The sequence below is a fragment of the Phycodurus eques genome, chromosome 7 (genome assembly GCF_024500275.1).
Source record: "Phycodurus eques isolate BA_2022a chromosome 7, UOR_Pequ_1.1, whole genome shotgun sequence".
In the NCBI taxonomy this organism is placed as follows: Eukaryota; Metazoa; Chordata; class Actinopteri; order Syngnathiformes; family Syngnathidae; genus Phycodurus; species Phycodurus eques.
In genome coordinates, this window is record NC_084531.1 from 981,518 (window position 1) to 998,524 (window position 17,007).

Sequence of the window (17,007 nt, forward strand, 5' to 3'; positions counted from 1 at the left end):
TGTTGTGGCGTTTCCCAACTTGTTTGCACCGACGCAGGTGCGGAATTCTCAAGTATGACATTTGACCTTTACAAGACGATAATGCCGAAACAACAGATCAGGATTTTCACTTTCAACTCCTTCACTCAATGAAACAATTAACTATTTTTATAGCTAAAAAAAAAAAAAAAGATATGCGTTCTCAATCAAAACATTTTTAAGCTTCTACAGTCCAAAAACACCAGAGATGGGTGTTAATAGTATTGCTATGGAACCTGTGCTGACGTCAGTTAAACCCCGCCCACTTTCAAGCGCCCCGCCCCCCTCCCGTGAACATAGCTCGATACAATGCAGTCTCCGCGTAGAAGCCATTCAAATTCGCACTGTGATTTGAACGGCAGCGCTTTCGATGATTTGAACAGAAACAGTTGGAGCGGCCGTGTAAAGCAGCGTCAGATTGGAAAAGTTTATACGTACACAGTGGAATTAAGAGGTTTTACGACGACCGCGGTTTTTTATTTTGTTTCCCTCTAATGCGGTTTTGAGGCGGAGGGATCTATCTTCGGCGAGCCGAAGCCGAAGCGCAAAGAGCCATCTCCATCCGCATCCGTCGTGTTTTGGCGTCAGTGCAAAACTGGTTTTTCTTCTCGGTCTCTGCCCTCATTTAGATGGCAAGCTTCCCAGACTCTATAAACGAAAATGATATAGGTGAGTACAACTGGCGACGTGACCCCCCCCCCCCCCCCCCCCCACACCTTTTTTTTGTTTTTGTTTTGTTTTGTTTCTTTCTCGTACTATGGTCTCTGTAGCCTGCGGTAGTTGTCTCGAAGGCCTCCCCGAGTTCCCGACGACTCGGTTGCTGTCCAAAATGGTAGCCGTTCGCAACGGAGCATACTCGCTGCGGTGGAATTGTTTTTTATGGGAGCCGTCGCAGAAGGGCTTTGAGCTCGCGGTGCGGAAAGCGCGTCGCGTCCGGGTTCGTGGCAGGAGCGGGACCTGACGTTGGATTCTTTTGAGTTGCCCTCGGTCGCTACCGATGATTCGTCGTCAAGGAGGCCGGGAAACCGATCATTGAAGCCGATATCCGTTTTTGAGGTAAACCGGAAACTGTCGGCGTCAAAATGTGAAGAAATAAAATAGCCGACATTTGACGTTTCATTTGAATGCCTTTAACCGCATTTATTAAACAGCTTTTCAGAGTTGCAAAATAATGTTATATATATATAATTTTTTTTTTTCAAACCTTAAAAATCGGAAAATTCTTTGTTTTAAAATTCGAACAAAACGTGCAGGACACTCCCAGACAGAGCGACATGTCTTCCAAAATTAAATGAAAAACTTTCACAAATAAATAGCCCCTTAAAGTTTTCCATAGTCAATGGTTTTCCAAAATTTCAATCAAGTTTTGCATAATAATAATAACAATAATATTTTTGTTTAAGGCGGCAGGGCACGGTGGCCAACCGGTTAGAGCGTCTGCCTCACAGTTCTGAGGACCGGGGTTCAATCCCGTTTGCATGTTCTCCCCGTGCCTGCGTGACCTTTCTCCAGGCACTCCGGTTTCCTCACACACCCCCCCCCCCAAAAAAAACATGCATGGTAGGTTAATTGGAGACTCTGAATTGCCCGTAGGTGTGAATGGTTGTTTGTTTATGTGTGCCCTGCGATTGGCTGGCAACCAGTTCAGGGTGAACCCCGCCCCCTGCCCGATGACAGCTGGGATAGGATCCAGCGCGCCCGCGACCCTAGTGAGGAGAATGGACGGATGGATTATTTTCCTGCGGTCTTACACATGAATGCTTTGCTGTCGCCCCCCCCCCCCCCCACACACACACACACGTAAACACTTACTACTTTTATCACGGACTAGTTCCCTATCCAGTGTGTTTTTGTATATAACCTTAATGGGCTCATCGTAAGGTTACAAGTTGATGTGCGCTGTAGAGGATGAGGATTTATTCCAATTATCTGTCGCGTCTGCTGCCTTAACGTACCTTTTGAAACATATATTTGCTCCCCGGACCGTCTCCGTTCGCTAAAACTTTCTCTCCGCTGTCCCGTGTGTGTGTGTGTGTGTGTGTGTGTGTGAGACCGAGAGCATTGGCCATGCATTGCACGGCTTTTACTGCGTGCTGATTGGCTGCTTCCCGCGCAGTGGCGGTGCACGGGTAACTAATCAAGGTGGTGCTGTGCTGCGGGTGGGACAATACTGGGGAGAGAGAAGTCACAGACCGAGGCTATGTTCACACAGCAGGTCAATGATGTAGCCGATTTGTTGTATTTTTTTCACGTCAGTGTGAACAGTTGCAATCCAGATTTGTATTTCTTTCTTTCATATCCGACCCAGGCCTCTTTCATATGTGGATATAAATCGGATATGTGTCCGGCGCGAGTGCAGTACGGACAAGTTGACGCGCTAACTTTTGTTTTCCTGAGCGGGCCAAAGCCGTGTAGCAATTTGCAAGATTTTTTTTAACAAAGCATATCAATGTTTACTCGAGAGATGAGCAGCGTACGAATCTGCTTCTATAATTCACTGTAAATACTAAAGGGTGGGGCACGGAAGAGCGTGTCAGAGGATGGGTCCAGATAACATAAATCTCGTTTTCTTTGCAGAACCAGTTACAGTAGGTTTTTCGGCGAACTCTAGTAACCCACGCACCCACACTACCCTTTATTAATGGCTATACAACAACATACATTTATACAGAGTATTTTTTTTTTTCTTGTTTCGTGTTTGTTCTGGTTTTATTTTTCTCTCTTTCATTTGACATTTTATTTTTTTTTTAATCATGCAATGCATGGAATGTGGAATGCTCAAGTCATGTTGGCGTTTGCTGTACAGGAGGAGGTGTCTTCTCGATGGTAGGAAGTCCTGAGGTTTGAGCTGAGAAAGCAACTGTACAATAATCCAAACTTTTTCTTTTTTTGTTTTTTTTGTTTTTTTTTGTTTTTTTTTTGTTTTTAATATAAATCTATACAGGTAAGGCAAAGTTCCTTGGTGAACTCCTGGTGCCTGTTGCTCCCTTTGACCAGAAGTCTGGGCGTGAAGCTTGGACCGTAGCCTTTGCGCCCAATGGTTCTTACTTTGCTTGGTCTCAGGGGCATCGCATTGTCAGGCTTATTCCCTGGACAAAATGTCTGACCAATTTGTAAGTATCTTCACTTGTTTGATGACACATTTGCATTCTTGTTGGTCACTTTTTTGTTTTTCAATAGAAAGAATGTTAAGATCTCATGACTTTTAAGACTTTATATCATATTGTTTTAATTTATGAATGTACATTTGGTCAGTGTTTCCTGCTCTCCATTCTGGCTGGATGGTCGTCGATCGACAGTTTTCATTTGATTGTTTATTGTTCTGACGTGAAATTGGGCTCCCCCTTCTTGGCCGGATCACCCTTGAAAAGGAGACCTCGGTCTCAATGGGGTTTTCGTTTTTTTTTTTTTTTTTTAAATAAAGGTTTTGATTGATTGCTTATGGCATTGCTTTATTTACCCTCCCAGATCCAGTGCGCATGATAGTGATGTGTGATAAATCTGCTAAATATGTTTCTGGAATTTATCGATTCATTTCACTGACTTGTGTGACTTCGATCTGTTAGTAAGCCACTCTGACCAAAAGCCCCAGTTCCTGCTGAAGATGAGCGAAGCCAAAGCATGACGCTGCCATCAGCACTTCCTACGCATTTGTCATTTTGAATGTTGCGGAAAATGCTGACAAAGCAAAATGCTACTTCATGATCTGTACACGACAAGGTTTAAATGATAACAGATATATATATATATATAAATATTTAAATGAAGAGAGAGCTGAAAGCACAGTATTTTTACACTTTGTGATGTCAGAAAGTATAACAAATGAAGACATTAACTGTAGTTTGTGCCTTTTTGTCTCATTGAATATGTCATATTCTTTCTTTTTTCAGTTCAGTGGGCCAGGATGGAGAGGGCACTAATGCTTCAAGTCCCCGACGCTTTTCCCATCAGAACATTGATGGAGGCCAGTACATACAGACAGCTGGTGATCCCAGAGAGCACACCATTGACTGTGGCGACATCGTCTGGGGTTTGGCTTTTGGCTCCTCTGTGCCTGAGAAGCACAGCCGCTGCGTTAACATCGAATGGCACCGGTTTAAATTCGGCCAGGACCAGTTGCTACTGGCGACTGGCCTCAACAATGGTCGCATCAAAATCTGGGATGTTTACACCGGTGAGGATGCTGAAGCGTAAACATTTTGCACTGCAAAAATCCCCTTTGCCTGTAATTTGTCATAGCGAAAGCCTTGGCAAATTATTGTTTGTCTTTCTCCTTTGGTTGCGATTGTGCATTCGCATCTATCTTCCGAGCGGCTGTACTTAATCCTTTGGTTCGATGCCGTTTTGCAGGGAAACTGTTGTTGAATCTCATGGATCATTCTGATGTCGTGCGAGATTTGACCTTTGCTCCCGATGGCAGCCTCATGCTGGTCTCTGCATCCAGAGATAAGACCCTTCGTGTGTGGGACCTCAAAGATGATGGTGTGTGCGTAGCTGATACTTCGATACGCTACTTTCTTTGCAGTTTATTTACAAAGGCTAAAGATCCAACTTGTTTTCTGGGTTAGTCCTGTGATAGACTGTGCCCCCAGCCACTCCTCAATTTGAGCGGGGATTCGCTATAGTACTATGTAACCTGACACATCAATTGTAGGGACTGCCTAAGTTTTAATACTTTTAATTAAAATCACATTGATAGGTTCACCCCCCCCCCCCCGCCCCCCCCTGTCTGTTTTATATGCACTTTCTACAACTGGATTATGGATTAAAAACTAAAACTGCATATATTGATAATGTGACTTGTCTACTTAGGTAACATGGTGAAAGTTTTGCGCGGTCACCAGAATTGGGTCTACTGCAGCGCCTTTTCCCCCGACTCGTCCATCCTGTGCTCTGTCGGCACAGGCAAAGCAGTACGTAAACATGTTCCTCCTTGTTCACTTTGGATTGATTTGCTAGCTTATCGTTGTGCTACTGCTTGTGACTAGCCACGCTCAATGAACCTAGAAATGTTAGGAGATTCCACCCGTCCCAGCACTGCTCACCTATATTCACACTAAAAGCGACTTTGCTCTGTGTCATAAGTGAAAAGTGACTTGCATCTAGATCTTGTTTGGCTTTGTCGACGGGGGGGTGGGGTGGGGACGGGGGGGTTGGGCTTAATGCTTTTGGTGTACAGAATTTGCAAAACTCACAACTAACTGTTTGAACACACATCTACCTACATCTAATTCAGTGTTAATTAAAGTGATGAAAACTGCAAAGAAAAACTTTTTACATGAGTGTTAATAAAGTTGTATGTGATTTTGAAAGTAAAACCAGAAAAGAAAAACCAGTTTTGGAGCAATTCCTGACTGACGGACCATACGGATAAAATCACTTTGCAATTGTATAACTTTCCATGTTTCAAACATGTCAAAGAGTTTGCAGACTGCTAGTGGCCACAAGAAACGGATCATTTCAATTCTCGATGAAACTGATCGAACCGTAGTAGACGTGTAGTTGGTAGTACCTTTTGACAGGCTGTGTGTGTCCCTACAGTGTGTGTGTCTTGCTCTCCCTGTCACAGGTGGTGGCAGAGCTCAGTGTGTGATTGGTTTTGAAGGGAGCGCCGCGCTGACATTTTGAGCAGCCGGTGTAAACCGCGGATGCACATTGCCCAAAGGCCTGCCAGGGGCAGCTTGGCACCTGACCCGCAAGGTCAATCTGTACGTAGGTGCTGCTCCGTGTCTGTCTACCTCTGCTGTTGCAGTTCCTCTATTTATTTCAATAATGTCATCTAAAAACTAGAATTGAACTGGTCATTAATGATTCCCTGTGTTCCCCTACCCTCTCCTTAACACCACCGCCTTATTTTCCAAATTCACCTGTACACCCCACCCTTACCTCAAGAATAGTAGGTTTGCCATCTAGCTACACATACAAGATTCTCTGTCATTTGGTTAGATGTTTTGTAGTTGTTAGCTGCTGCCAAGGAAGGACATGGCAGACTGTGAGATTGTTATTGATGAACACAAAAAGACGCATTCAATTGTTACTCATTATTCAAAAGAGACACGTAGTTAGTCTGTAAAAATTGGAACCGTTGCCTAGAAAACCAGAAAAGCAAATCCCACTCCCTCCATAAAAATACAGTTTTTTTTTTTAAAACAATTTTGACATCTGTAGTTTTGTGATTGACACTTTTTTCTCCTGCTGAGATTCATCTCTCATAAAAATCCGTTCAAGGGAGCAATCCTCATGTGTAACTTCAATTGAGTTAGTTAATTCCTTGAACACGAAAGTCATATTACTGGGGCGGGGAAAAAAAAAAAAAAAACCTTAACTGCATGTTCCAAGCATTGAAGGTTCTAGCAGCTCACAAGCCACATCTTTCAAGCAAGCTGAGGGATGAAGTTGTAAAGTCCAAATTGTGTTATTTGGTATTTCCCTGAAGCCCGCTAATACTGATAAATGCAGGTCATAGCGTTCAGTAAATTTAGCATTTTGTGTCTGTGTCTGTGTGTGTGTGTGTGTGTGTGTGTGTGTGTGTGTGTGCACATGTGTATGGGTGTGTGGGTGCCTATGTATACTTTGCCAGAGGTGTCAACCCCTTGGCCATAAAATATTCTTTTCTCTTGCAGTATCTGTCTCTCTTCGTAGGCTTCTGCCGGAGGTGTGAGCCTATTGTAAACAGAGAGAACTAAAACTCTGAAAGGGGGAAACCAGTGGAGTAACATTATGTTACCTTAAGTTACTACTTGTTTTATTTTCTCTTTTTTTGTTCAAATAATATTAGTAATGATGTAGTGATATACATTTTTTTTTTCAATATGATGATTTCAGCATTGTATATAGTTAAAGGATCTTGTAGTTTGATATGTTAGTCATGTTGTAGTCAGCAAAAGTCTGACTTTTAATGTTTGATAGGCTTGTTGCATTTTGACATGTAGCCTTGCTTTTTGTGTAGCATGTGCACTTTTGTTTGCTTTGGTTTTAAGTTATTGTCTATTGACACAGAGCATCACTTAATTCCTCTTAATTTAATTGTTAAACACGATGTGCAGACAGTAATGCTAGAACTATGATAGTACAGCTAAACCATTCTTATCATTCCATTTGATGTTTAACAGACCTTTCGTCACTTTGCAGGTGTTCTTATGGAACATGGATAAATACACATTAATCTGGAAGTTGGAGGGACACCACAATGATGTGGTGTCTTGTGAGTTTTCACCAGATGGGGCGCTGTTGGCCACTGCCTCCTATGACACGCGGGTCATTGTCTGGGATCACCACAAGGCCACCATCCTTCTCGAGCTGGGGTAAGACCTACGATTCCCAATTGGTCAGTTATTTACGTTTCACTATTAACCGTGTGGAAGCATGGACTACAAATTACTCAAATGTTACGATGCTATAATTGAGTGAACTAAATGTGTAGTGGATCTAAAAATTCTACGCACCCCTGATGAAATGTCAGGTTTTTTGGGATGTAAAACGAGGAGACCAAGATAAATCATTTTTACCCCTTTTTAAAATGTGACCTATGACCAGTACAACTCAAGTGGAAAAACTCACAAAAATGTTTGAAGGACAAAAAAAAAAAAAAAAATGTACAAAAACCTGGTTGTGTAAATAGCAGCACCTTTAGCTTTTATTTAGGGGTGTTCAAGAAGATTCCAAAAGAAATATAAATGTGCAATTCTAAAAAGAGTTTTGATTAATAGTGATGTCCTATTGAGTTGGGGCACATCTTTGAGTATTGATTTCCTCCAGGTGTGCACAAACAACAGTTAAATCCAAATAAATACATAAAAAGTTATCGGCTATTGTATCAGTCTTGAGAAGCAGGAAGTTATTGTATTGGCTTGGAGAGGGGGGGGAAAAAAATCGAAACTATGATTACAGCACTCACTTTTTGGTTTGGGGTTGAACAGTGTGGCACATATTGATGGGGCAATACTTGCCCACTCTCAAAAATAATATTTTTAAGAGTGGCAATACTTGCCACTCTCAAGAGACCAAGCATTTGAGCATGGGTGTGTGGAATTTTTCTATCCTATGTAGGTATAAATCCCTGCTACTCAAAGCGGGCATTTTCCACACAGTTTGGCCGTTGGCTTTTTTTGGTGCGCGTCCATCGGGCCTTGTGTTGTGCCAGTGCGACTCATGTTGACCCTTTTATCTTTCTTTACCATATTCAGAATAATTTGGCTAGTATATTCACTCGCAGCTTATAATCAGAAATAGAAGAGTTATCTTTAGCATCATTAAGTTTAGTGCTGACAAATTTATAAAAAAAAGCACTTAATTGTTTGAGTGAGGCTCATCTACTTCCTGACTGATACTACATGATACTTAATTGGTGGGCTTTTAATTTCCTTATGATAATGTCGTGCATCTCAAACAAATTGCTCTCACAGCATACTTTTAATGTAAAAAAAGTATTTTCCCTTTTCCATTTTTATGACACATAAAGGCTTCGTTCGGATCATTATCTTTATGGATACAGACCTTGATCTATTCATGAATATTTTCAAATAACTAGAAACCACCAAAAATGTAAATATTGGCAAAACAAACGTGTAATACACTTCCCCGTTGACACATTTGGTTTTAAACTTTCACGAGCCTTCCTTTTCCATCCTAAATTCTATTCATCAATGTAAATTCATCTTTTTGCAGCCATCTCTTTCCACCTCCATCTCCGATTTTTGCTGGAGGGTCAAATGACCGCTGGGTGCGCTCTGTGAGTTTCTGCCCCGACGGCCGCCACATTGCCAGCATTACTGATGACAGGTAAGCCATTCCTTGCCTTGTCCTCACTGTCTCTTTAAGTCACCGTTCGCAAAAGCAAAAACAGCCGTGGTGACGACAAGTGACCTTTGGAGTCTCTGATTTCTGCGTTCGGCCTCCTCTGCAGTTAGTGGTGCATAAATGTTCCATGACTCTGTTAATGTTTTATCGGCAGCTTTTCTTTCTTGGCAACTGTTTTCGAAGTGTTGTTTTCCTACATCGGTTTAATACAATTATTATAGGTACAATTTTGAGTCCCATATTGCCGTTCAGAACCCAAAATCTTGACATTATTTTTTTGGGCTAGTGTCTGTTCAAGGATTTCGGCTCGTCTCCGAAGAAATATTCAGATTCGGCATTTTCAGCATCTGCATACAAAAACAATGCTGGGGTTTTAAGTATGGCGCAGCATGTCAAGAGTAGCGGACAGAGGTTTGCGGGCTTCAGAGTTGGCCGTCTTATCAACAAAGCTTTTGTTTGCACTCTTTCCTGTTCTAATGGGCTTCCCGTGTTCATGTCATCAGCAATGCGTAGCAGAAAAGCGCCACTGTTTGCCGTTTGTCGATTAAAATCTAGAGACTTGAGTGCACAGAGCAGCTAGAGTACGTGGCTTTTGTTCAGATGAGTCACATGGCTGTCACCATGTACTGTAGCTATTTATCAAGCTTACTGCTGGCTGACCACCCAATGAACTGTTGTTGTGGAGGGAAAAATGATGCATGGGAAAATGCAGTAATGGTGGTATGGCTCAGGTTGTGAGAGTAATTCACCGTGACTATGGCAAGTGATCTAGAATGTAGAATAAGCTACAAATATTGTGAACAGAATTCAGGACAGTCGACCAACAAGGTGCAAGGTGCCGTCGATCCCTTGCTATTTAAAGCCTGGATTTGATATTAGATATTGACTGCTGTTTGGTTAGAGCGCTTTATAAAATATTTGCAATTGAAAAATTGTTAAGAGGGTCCTCCGGTTTATGACAAGTTCCGTTCCTCTGGGTGTGACATCCGAAGTCAAGAACGCACAGTAGTCCATCATTAACCTGCACTACTGAAGTAGCAAAGCCATATTTAATGATGGCTTTATTACTAGTAAAGTAATGGCTTTTCAGTAGTAAAGCCAAGTAATGATGCGTTTGGAAAAAACACTCCTAGGGAATAAATGTAGAACAATAGTTACAGTGGTAATTGAGCATGCCTTGTGCCACATGACGGCATATTCTTGCGCCGCTGTGCAAACTAGTCATTGCACCCCGGACGCTCTCTTAAGAAGGGAAAGCGCCGGTGAGCTCAGAAACACCAAATTGTGGAAGACCATTAAAGACAAGTGCACAGTTTCAGAATTATTTCAAGGAATGGGCAAGTACTGATACCAGGTCTCAGTGTCGTGCTGATAGTGGCCTAATTTTAAGGTATCGGGCACTCGTGAAGGCTGCAGAAACCAGCCACCGATACTTAAGGCAAAACAAATCTAGTAAGTCCTCTTTGTCAGGAGTTGGCGCTACACTGCGGCAGTTTGACATATTTGCAAATTATCATGTGATATCAGAAAGAAAGAGGTCTTTGTTCACAATTACAGTTAAAACCAGATGTTTAGATACACTAGATCTATGTTGTGTAGTGTATTTTACACTTGAAACTGCAGTGCCACCAGAAAGAATTCACACCCCTTCACTTTTTCCACATTTTGCTGTTACAGACTTATTCTAAAGCTGATTTCAGTATAGTTTAAAAAAAAAAAAAAAAAAAAGCTACGTAAAATATCCCATAATGACAAAGTTAAAACATATTTTCAGACAGTTGTGCAAATGTATTGAAAATGTAAACATTTAAACATAATAGGTACATGAGTATTTTGCTGAAGCACCTTTGGCATCAATCACAGCCTCAAGTCTTCTTGGGGATGTCTCTGTGAGCTTGTCACACCTGTTTTGGGGCATTTTCTCCCATACTTCTATGCAGATGCTCTCAAGGATAGTGGACAGCCATTTTCAGGTCTTTCCAGAGATGTTCGATTGGATTCAAGTCCGGGCACTGGCTGGGCCACTCGAGGACGGTCACAGGCTGCTCCTGAAGCCACTCCTTTGTTTTCTTGGCTCTGTGCTTTGGGTCATTGTCGTGTTGGAAGATGAATCGATGCCCTAGTCTGAATTCCAGCGCACTCTGGAGCAGGTTCTCTTGAAGAATTTCTCTATATTTGGCAGCTTGTCATCTTACCCTCTCTGCAGACAAGTCACCCAGTTCCTGCAGCAGAAAAGCAGCCCCCACAGCATGATGCTGCCACCACCACGCTTCACAGTAGGGATAGTGTTAGCCAGCTGATGAGCAGTGCCTGTTCTTCTCCAGATATGACACTGGCTATTCAGGCCAAAAAGTTCCATTTTGGTTTCCTCAGACCAGAGAATTTTGTTTCTGCAGGTCTGAGAATCCGTAAGGTGCCTTTTGGCAAACTCCAAGCGGGCTGCCATGTGCCTTTTAGTGAGAAGTGGCTTCCGTCTGGCCACTCTTACCATAAAGGCCTGATTGGTGCAGTGCGTTAGCAATTTTTGACCTTCTGGATGGTTCTCCTATCTCTGCAAGGGCACATTAGAGCTCCGCCTGAGTGACCATAGTGTTCTTTTTCACCTCTCTGACCGAGGCCATTCTTCCCCAGTTACTCAGCTTGGTCGGACGGCAGATCGAGGATGGGTCCTGGTGATTGTAAACTTCTTGCATTTCCAAATAATTGAGACCACACTGCTTTTCGGGACCTTCAATGCTGCTGAAATTCTTTTGTATCCTTCCAAAGATTTGTGCCTTGACACAATCCTGTCTCTGAGGTCTGCAGACAAATCCTTAGACTTCATTACTTGGTTTCTGCTCTGATATGCACTGCCAACTATGAGACCAAATGTGTGCCATTCCAAATGATGTTCAATCAACTGAATTTACCGCAGGTGGACTCCATTCAAGTTGTAGAAGCATCTCAAGGATGATCAGTGGCAATCAGATGCACCTGAGCTTAAGTTTGTGTCATGCCAAAGGATGTGAATGCTTAACGTACCTATTATTATCTTTGAATGTTTACATTTTTTATAAGTTTATACCAATGTCTGAAAATGTTTTGACTTTGTCATTGTGTATTTTATGTAGATTTTTAAGAAAACAATACTCAAACCAGCTTTAAAATAAGTCTGTAACATGGCAAAATGTGGGAAGCGTAAAGGGGTAAGAATACTATCTGGTGGCGCTGTATGAGAGTCCGAGGATGCACTTGTCTGGAAACAGTGACTCCCAGCCCTGGAACAATGAGTCCCTGCAACTTATCATCACGGAATACAGATACAGCAATCTGCAATACCACGGTTCTTGCTCCACTGTCCCGCTATATGGCAGATTTTTATTAGTTTTACTGTTTGTTTTTTTTCTATACTGTTTGTGCAATATTGTTATCCATTGCTCTCTCTCTGTCAATGTTTATTTTTTTTCTTAAATTTTTTTGGCAATATGTTTTCCCCAAAACTGTCATGACAAACGATAAAATCGGAATCGTCTTTATCTGCCAAGTATGTCAAAAACACACAAGGAATTTGTCTCCGGTAGTTGGAGCTGCTCTAGTACGACAACAGACAATCAATTGACAGAGAACGAACAATTGTGGAAAAAGATGCAGAGTCCTCGAGCACTTAGAGCAGTTCGAATGACTAATATTGCAATAGTCCGGTGCAATGACCATTGTGCAATGGTGCAGATACTTCTGAAGCATATGAGTGGCCAATATTGGTCAACAACAGATGTGCAAATAGCGCAGGGTGCCAAGACTAATCCAGTGAATGCACGAATAATGTATAATTGGCCTGACAGAGATGTGACAACAATCTGAAGACAAAAATAGGCAGCATGTTACAATGGAATTGGAAGTGAACAGTTTTAAGACGGTAATGGCAAGCGGGACGAAGCTGTTGGAATGTCTGCTTGTTTTAGTTAGCATTGTTCGATAGCACCTACCTGAGGGAAGGAGCTGGAAGAGGTGGTGACCAGGATGTGGAGGGTCCAAGAGGATTTTGCACGCTCTTGTCTGACTTCTGGCAGCGTGCAAATCCTCAAGGGTGCGTAGGGGGGGTACCGACAATCTTTTCAGCAGTTTTGATGGTCCGTTGCAGTCGGAGTTTGTCCTTTTTTGTAGCAGCGTCAAACCAGACTGTGATTGATGAACACAGGACTTATACAGTGACTGCCGTGGCAGGCCGTGCTTCCGCTGATGCCGCAGGAAGTAGTACGTCCTCTGCTGGGCCTTTTTGAGGATGGAGTTGATGTTGATCTCCCACTTCAGGTCCTGAGAGACTGTCATTCCCAGGAACTTGAAGGTCTCGACGGTTGACACCAGGCAGCTGGACAGCGTGAGGGGCAGCTGTGGCGAAGGATGCCTCCTGAAGTCCGCGATCATCTCTACAGTCTTGAGCGTGTTCAACTCCAGGTTGTGTCGGCCGCACCGCAGCTCCAGCCGCTCCGCTTCCTGTCGATATGCAGACTCGTCACCGTCCTTGATGAGGCCGATGACAGTGGTGTCATCTGCAAACTTCAGGAGTTTGACAGCCGGGTGCGTTGAGGTGCAGTCATTCGTGTAGAGAGAGAAGTGCAGCGGAGAGAGGACACAACCTTGGGGCGCCCCAGTGCTGATGCTGCGTGTGGATGAGGTGGCCTCCCCCAGCCTCACCTGCTGTGAATCTACCGGCAGATGGCAGGCGAGACGCTGTGGTGGAGTAGCTTGGAGGAGAGGAGTTCGGTGGATGATGGTGATTAACGCAGAGCTGAAGTCCACGAACAGGATCCTCTCGTAGGTCCCCACGCCTTCGAGGTGTTCTAGGATGAAATGCAGTCCCATATTGACTGCGTCATCTGGAGACCTGTTTGCTCCGGAGGCAAACTGCAGGGGCTCTAGCAATGACTTTCAAAGGACTTCATGACCACAGATGGCCTGTTGCCTATAGTCATTCAGACCCGGGATTGCAGGTTTCTTGGGGACTGGGAGGATGGTAGAGCGTTTGAAATGGAATGATACTTCACGCAGTTCCAGAGCTCTATTGAAAATCTATGTGAAGACTGGAGCGAGCTGGTCCATGCAGACTTTGAGGCAGGATGGGGACACGAGGTGTGGAGCCTTTCATTAAATGCTGCTCCGGGGTTCAAATACCGGCCTCGCCTGTGTGGAGTTTGCATGTTCTCCATGTGCCTGCGTGGGTTTTCTCCGGGTACTCCGGTTTCCTCCCACATCCCAAAAACATGCATGGTAGGTTGATTGAAGACTTGTCACTTTGAGGTTTTAAGCTGTCGTCTTTGTTGCGAATTCGACATCCCAGCTCGTTGGTGTTGGCGAGAGGCCACGTTCATCTGGCTTGAATCCAAAATGGTCCCACATTGTCGTGGTGGGGTTAGGCTTCGGAACTAATTTCATTTGTGCCTCTCAACTTTCTCTAACGGTGCAGCTACTGGCTCGCCATCAGAAAACCAGTGCCCGCATTTGAAAAGCACTCCCACAGACACGCACACGGCCAATTGGGGGAGGGGGGGGATGGGTTCACAAGGTCTTTTGCTTTTGTTCTTGGGTTGGTATGCAGACTTGGGACCAGAGCGCGTTCGTCTCTGGGACACCGAAGCCGTTTTCTTCCTCGGCGGTATGATGGCTGGACATTCTTTCTAGTGTTTATTCTTGCGTATCGGGGTTGCGATGTCATATTTATGTTTGCATTGTAAAATCCTATTAGATATGGTCGAGCTCGCCTGACAGTGGTTTCCTCCCTCTCTTGACTTAGACTGGTCCGTTTCTGGAGTATTGAAGAAAGAGCTCCTCAGGCCATCACCTCTCTCTCCAATGGCCTTTGCTGTGCCTTCTCTCCTGAAGGAAGTGTCCTTGCTGCTGGGTAAGATGTTGACGTGTATTTTCATTTCAGAGCAGTAGTGGCTGCCTTTGACGTGTAATGTTTATGTTTTGGGGGGTTTGTTTAGTATTTTCAAATGATCGTGTGGGGTTTCTAGGACACGGGACGGCGGTGTGCACTTTTGGGAATGTCCTCGTAGCACCGCCAGCCTGCAGCACTTGTGCAGGATGGCTCTCAGGCGGGTGATGACAACGCAGCAGGTGGAGTTGTTGGCCATTCCCACGCCGCTCCGTGACTACCTGTCCTACAAAGTCATCTGATTCTCCTCGGGCTTCGGCCGGGTCCCCGTTGCAGCAAGCTGGAAGGCTGACAAAGAATCCGATATTCTCTGTATTTATTTTCAGAGAACCATGTAAGATTTGTGAAAGTTGAGGATTATAATGTCATTTGAATGTCATCTCAGATCCTCAGAACATTGTCACAGAGTAGGATGTTATTTTGCATGTATTTATTTTTGTAATTGCTCATTATATGATTGTGTGCTGGGGCCAAGGGGCCAACAATGACTGTAAGGTCAACTTTCTTTCCTTCTGTCTCGTCTCCTTCATCAATCCTCAGTTTTGAAGTATTCCGCTTTTCTTCCTTCTGGCTCAGGCTCCCTTAAACACTCATCTTTTCCTCTGACTTGAAATGGCTGTTGCACTTAGTACAAGGAGCTTTGCCGTGATGCGTGGTTTGTCTCTTCTGTTTGCAAATGGGTGAGGTTGTGTTGGCACATACAGTGAGCTTAGCATATCTCATCGATTTACACCATGAATATTTTGAACCGCTATTTACCATTTTCTTTCATGTCTGAAATAGCACTCAGTCCAACAGAACATCAGCGGTTGTGATTATTATAGTCATTAACTACTACGGCTTTACAAACAACAAAATAGATGTGGTTTTCCCCAGTTATGATGTTTTTTTTTTTTTTCTTAACGCAGTTTTTCATCCCCCGCCTTTTGTCTAACCGCCAGTCTCACCCAACTGTGATGTGCTCAACCAAGTGTAGCACATTCACCATGCAAACTGACTGACTTCGCTCCGCTAAAAGTAAGCCTGCAATGTTTTTTGTTTTGTTTTTTTCCCCCAAATCTTTTGAGACCAGTGATTAATGACCTCTAATAAAAACAAAGCACCTCTTGCGCTTAGCTGCCATCCCGTGTAAAGTCTCTATACGCAACCCCGTGAGGTATGTAATGTACATACAATATCTGTAAACTTTAATCTTGAATTTTTTTTTTTTTTTTTTCTCCTCAATGTGAAAGTATTAGCAAGTCAATACCCCCTTCGCTTATAAGCTCCAAGAAAACCTTTGGGACAGTGTGGCACTCTTCAGTGCCTTGTGTACCCCGTGTGAAACAAGCAAGAATTGCGGAAGTATGTAATTGGAACACCCAAGGATCAATGTGATTCCAGTCTCATTTGATGCAAGTTTGCCGTCTTACAAATATGCACAAGCCACAGTAACGCTTTTAAGATTCTCCGTTTGTCACTTTCAATTTGTTCTGTGTGTGTGTGTGTGTGTGTGTGTGTGTGTGTGTGTGTGTGTGTGAAGAAGGGAAAGTGAGCACTCGCTTTGTGTCAATGTAAGCAAATCGGTGCAGAGCAGCTGCCAGATTCTTCTGAGCAATAAGTTATCAGCAACTGAAGGTTGCATGACCCAACATGTAAGTACTTGTAAGATTTGGGAATAAAAAGACATCTGAAGCTCCTTGCAGTATGAATTGTTGAAGTGAAAGTTATCAACTGAATGTAAGCTCCTGCCATTAAGGTAGTTTTTTGTTTGTTTGTTTTTGGTTTCAATAAAGGCATTTTGACAATATATTGGCTTAATATTTGTTTCACAGAATGAAACAACAATACAGCTCAAGTACTGAACAATTCTTTGAAAGAATTGTTGCAATCTCTAGTGTGTTCGAGAAGACCGCTTTCGTGCCCTGCAATTGGTTTGTTGAGTGACTTTATATTATAGAACAGTGATTCTCAAAGTGTGGCACCGGTACCACGAATGGTATGTGAATCATTGCACGTTCCCCATTTAAAAACGTGCAATACAATCAAATTAGAAGCATGCAGCTATGCACATATAACCACCCAGCCATCCGTTTTCTGTAGCGCTAATCCTCACTAGGGTCTAATGAATGAATGTCTCACTTAAAATGTTTCCCATCTAACACATTATATATCAAAGACAACACAAGTAAACACAAAATGCCGTTTTTATTAAGGGGGGGGGAAATCCAAACCTACATGGCCCTGAGTGAAACATTTACTCCCCCCCCCCCCCTTATTAAAACATAACTGTGGTT

General features: G+C 43.3%; 1 protein-coding gene across 2 annotated transcripts; it reads left to right on the top strand.

Moving 5' to 3' along the window:
• The first annotated feature begins 299 nt into the window (after positions 1–299).
• wsb1 (WD repeat and SOCS box containing 1) lies at positions 300–16,520 on the top strand. Of its 2 annotated transcripts, none has more exons than XM_061682757.1 (9): positions 300–687; positions 2,963–3,131; positions 3,909–4,192; positions 4,369–4,500; positions 4,831–4,931; positions 7,150–7,322; positions 8,686–8,799; positions 14,588–14,695; positions 14,781–14,869. In XM_061682757.1, the coding sequence occupies exons 1-9, from the start codon at positions 648–650 to the stop codon at positions 14,791–14,793; spliced, it is 1,134 nt and encodes a 377-aa protein (XP_061538741.1). In that variant the 5' UTR covers positions 300–647; the 3' UTR covers positions 14,794–14,869. The 2 variants fall into 2 exon arrangements, with proteins under 2 accessions (XP_061538741.1, XP_061538740.1); XM_061682756.1 differs by having other exon boundaries at positions 301–687; positions 14,811–16,520.
• The last annotated feature ends 487 nt before the right edge of the window (positions 16,521–17,007 follow it).

What these genes read in the sequence shown, in the direction of transcription:
- wsb1 (XM_061682756.1), top strand. Translation starts at nt 648, where the DNA reads ATGGCAAGCTTCCCAGACTCTATAAACGAAAATGATATAG. An exon ending in AATCTGGGATGTTTACACCG is followed by an intron (nt 4,193 to 4,368) that starts GTGAGGATGCTG and finishes GCCGTTTTGCAG; the next exon opens with GGAAACTGTTGTTGAATCTC. An exon ending in GGAAGTGTCCTTGCTGCTGG is followed by an intron (nt 14,696 to 14,810) that starts GTAAGATGTTGA and finishes TGGGGTTTCTAG; the next exon opens with GACACGGGACGGCGGTGTGC.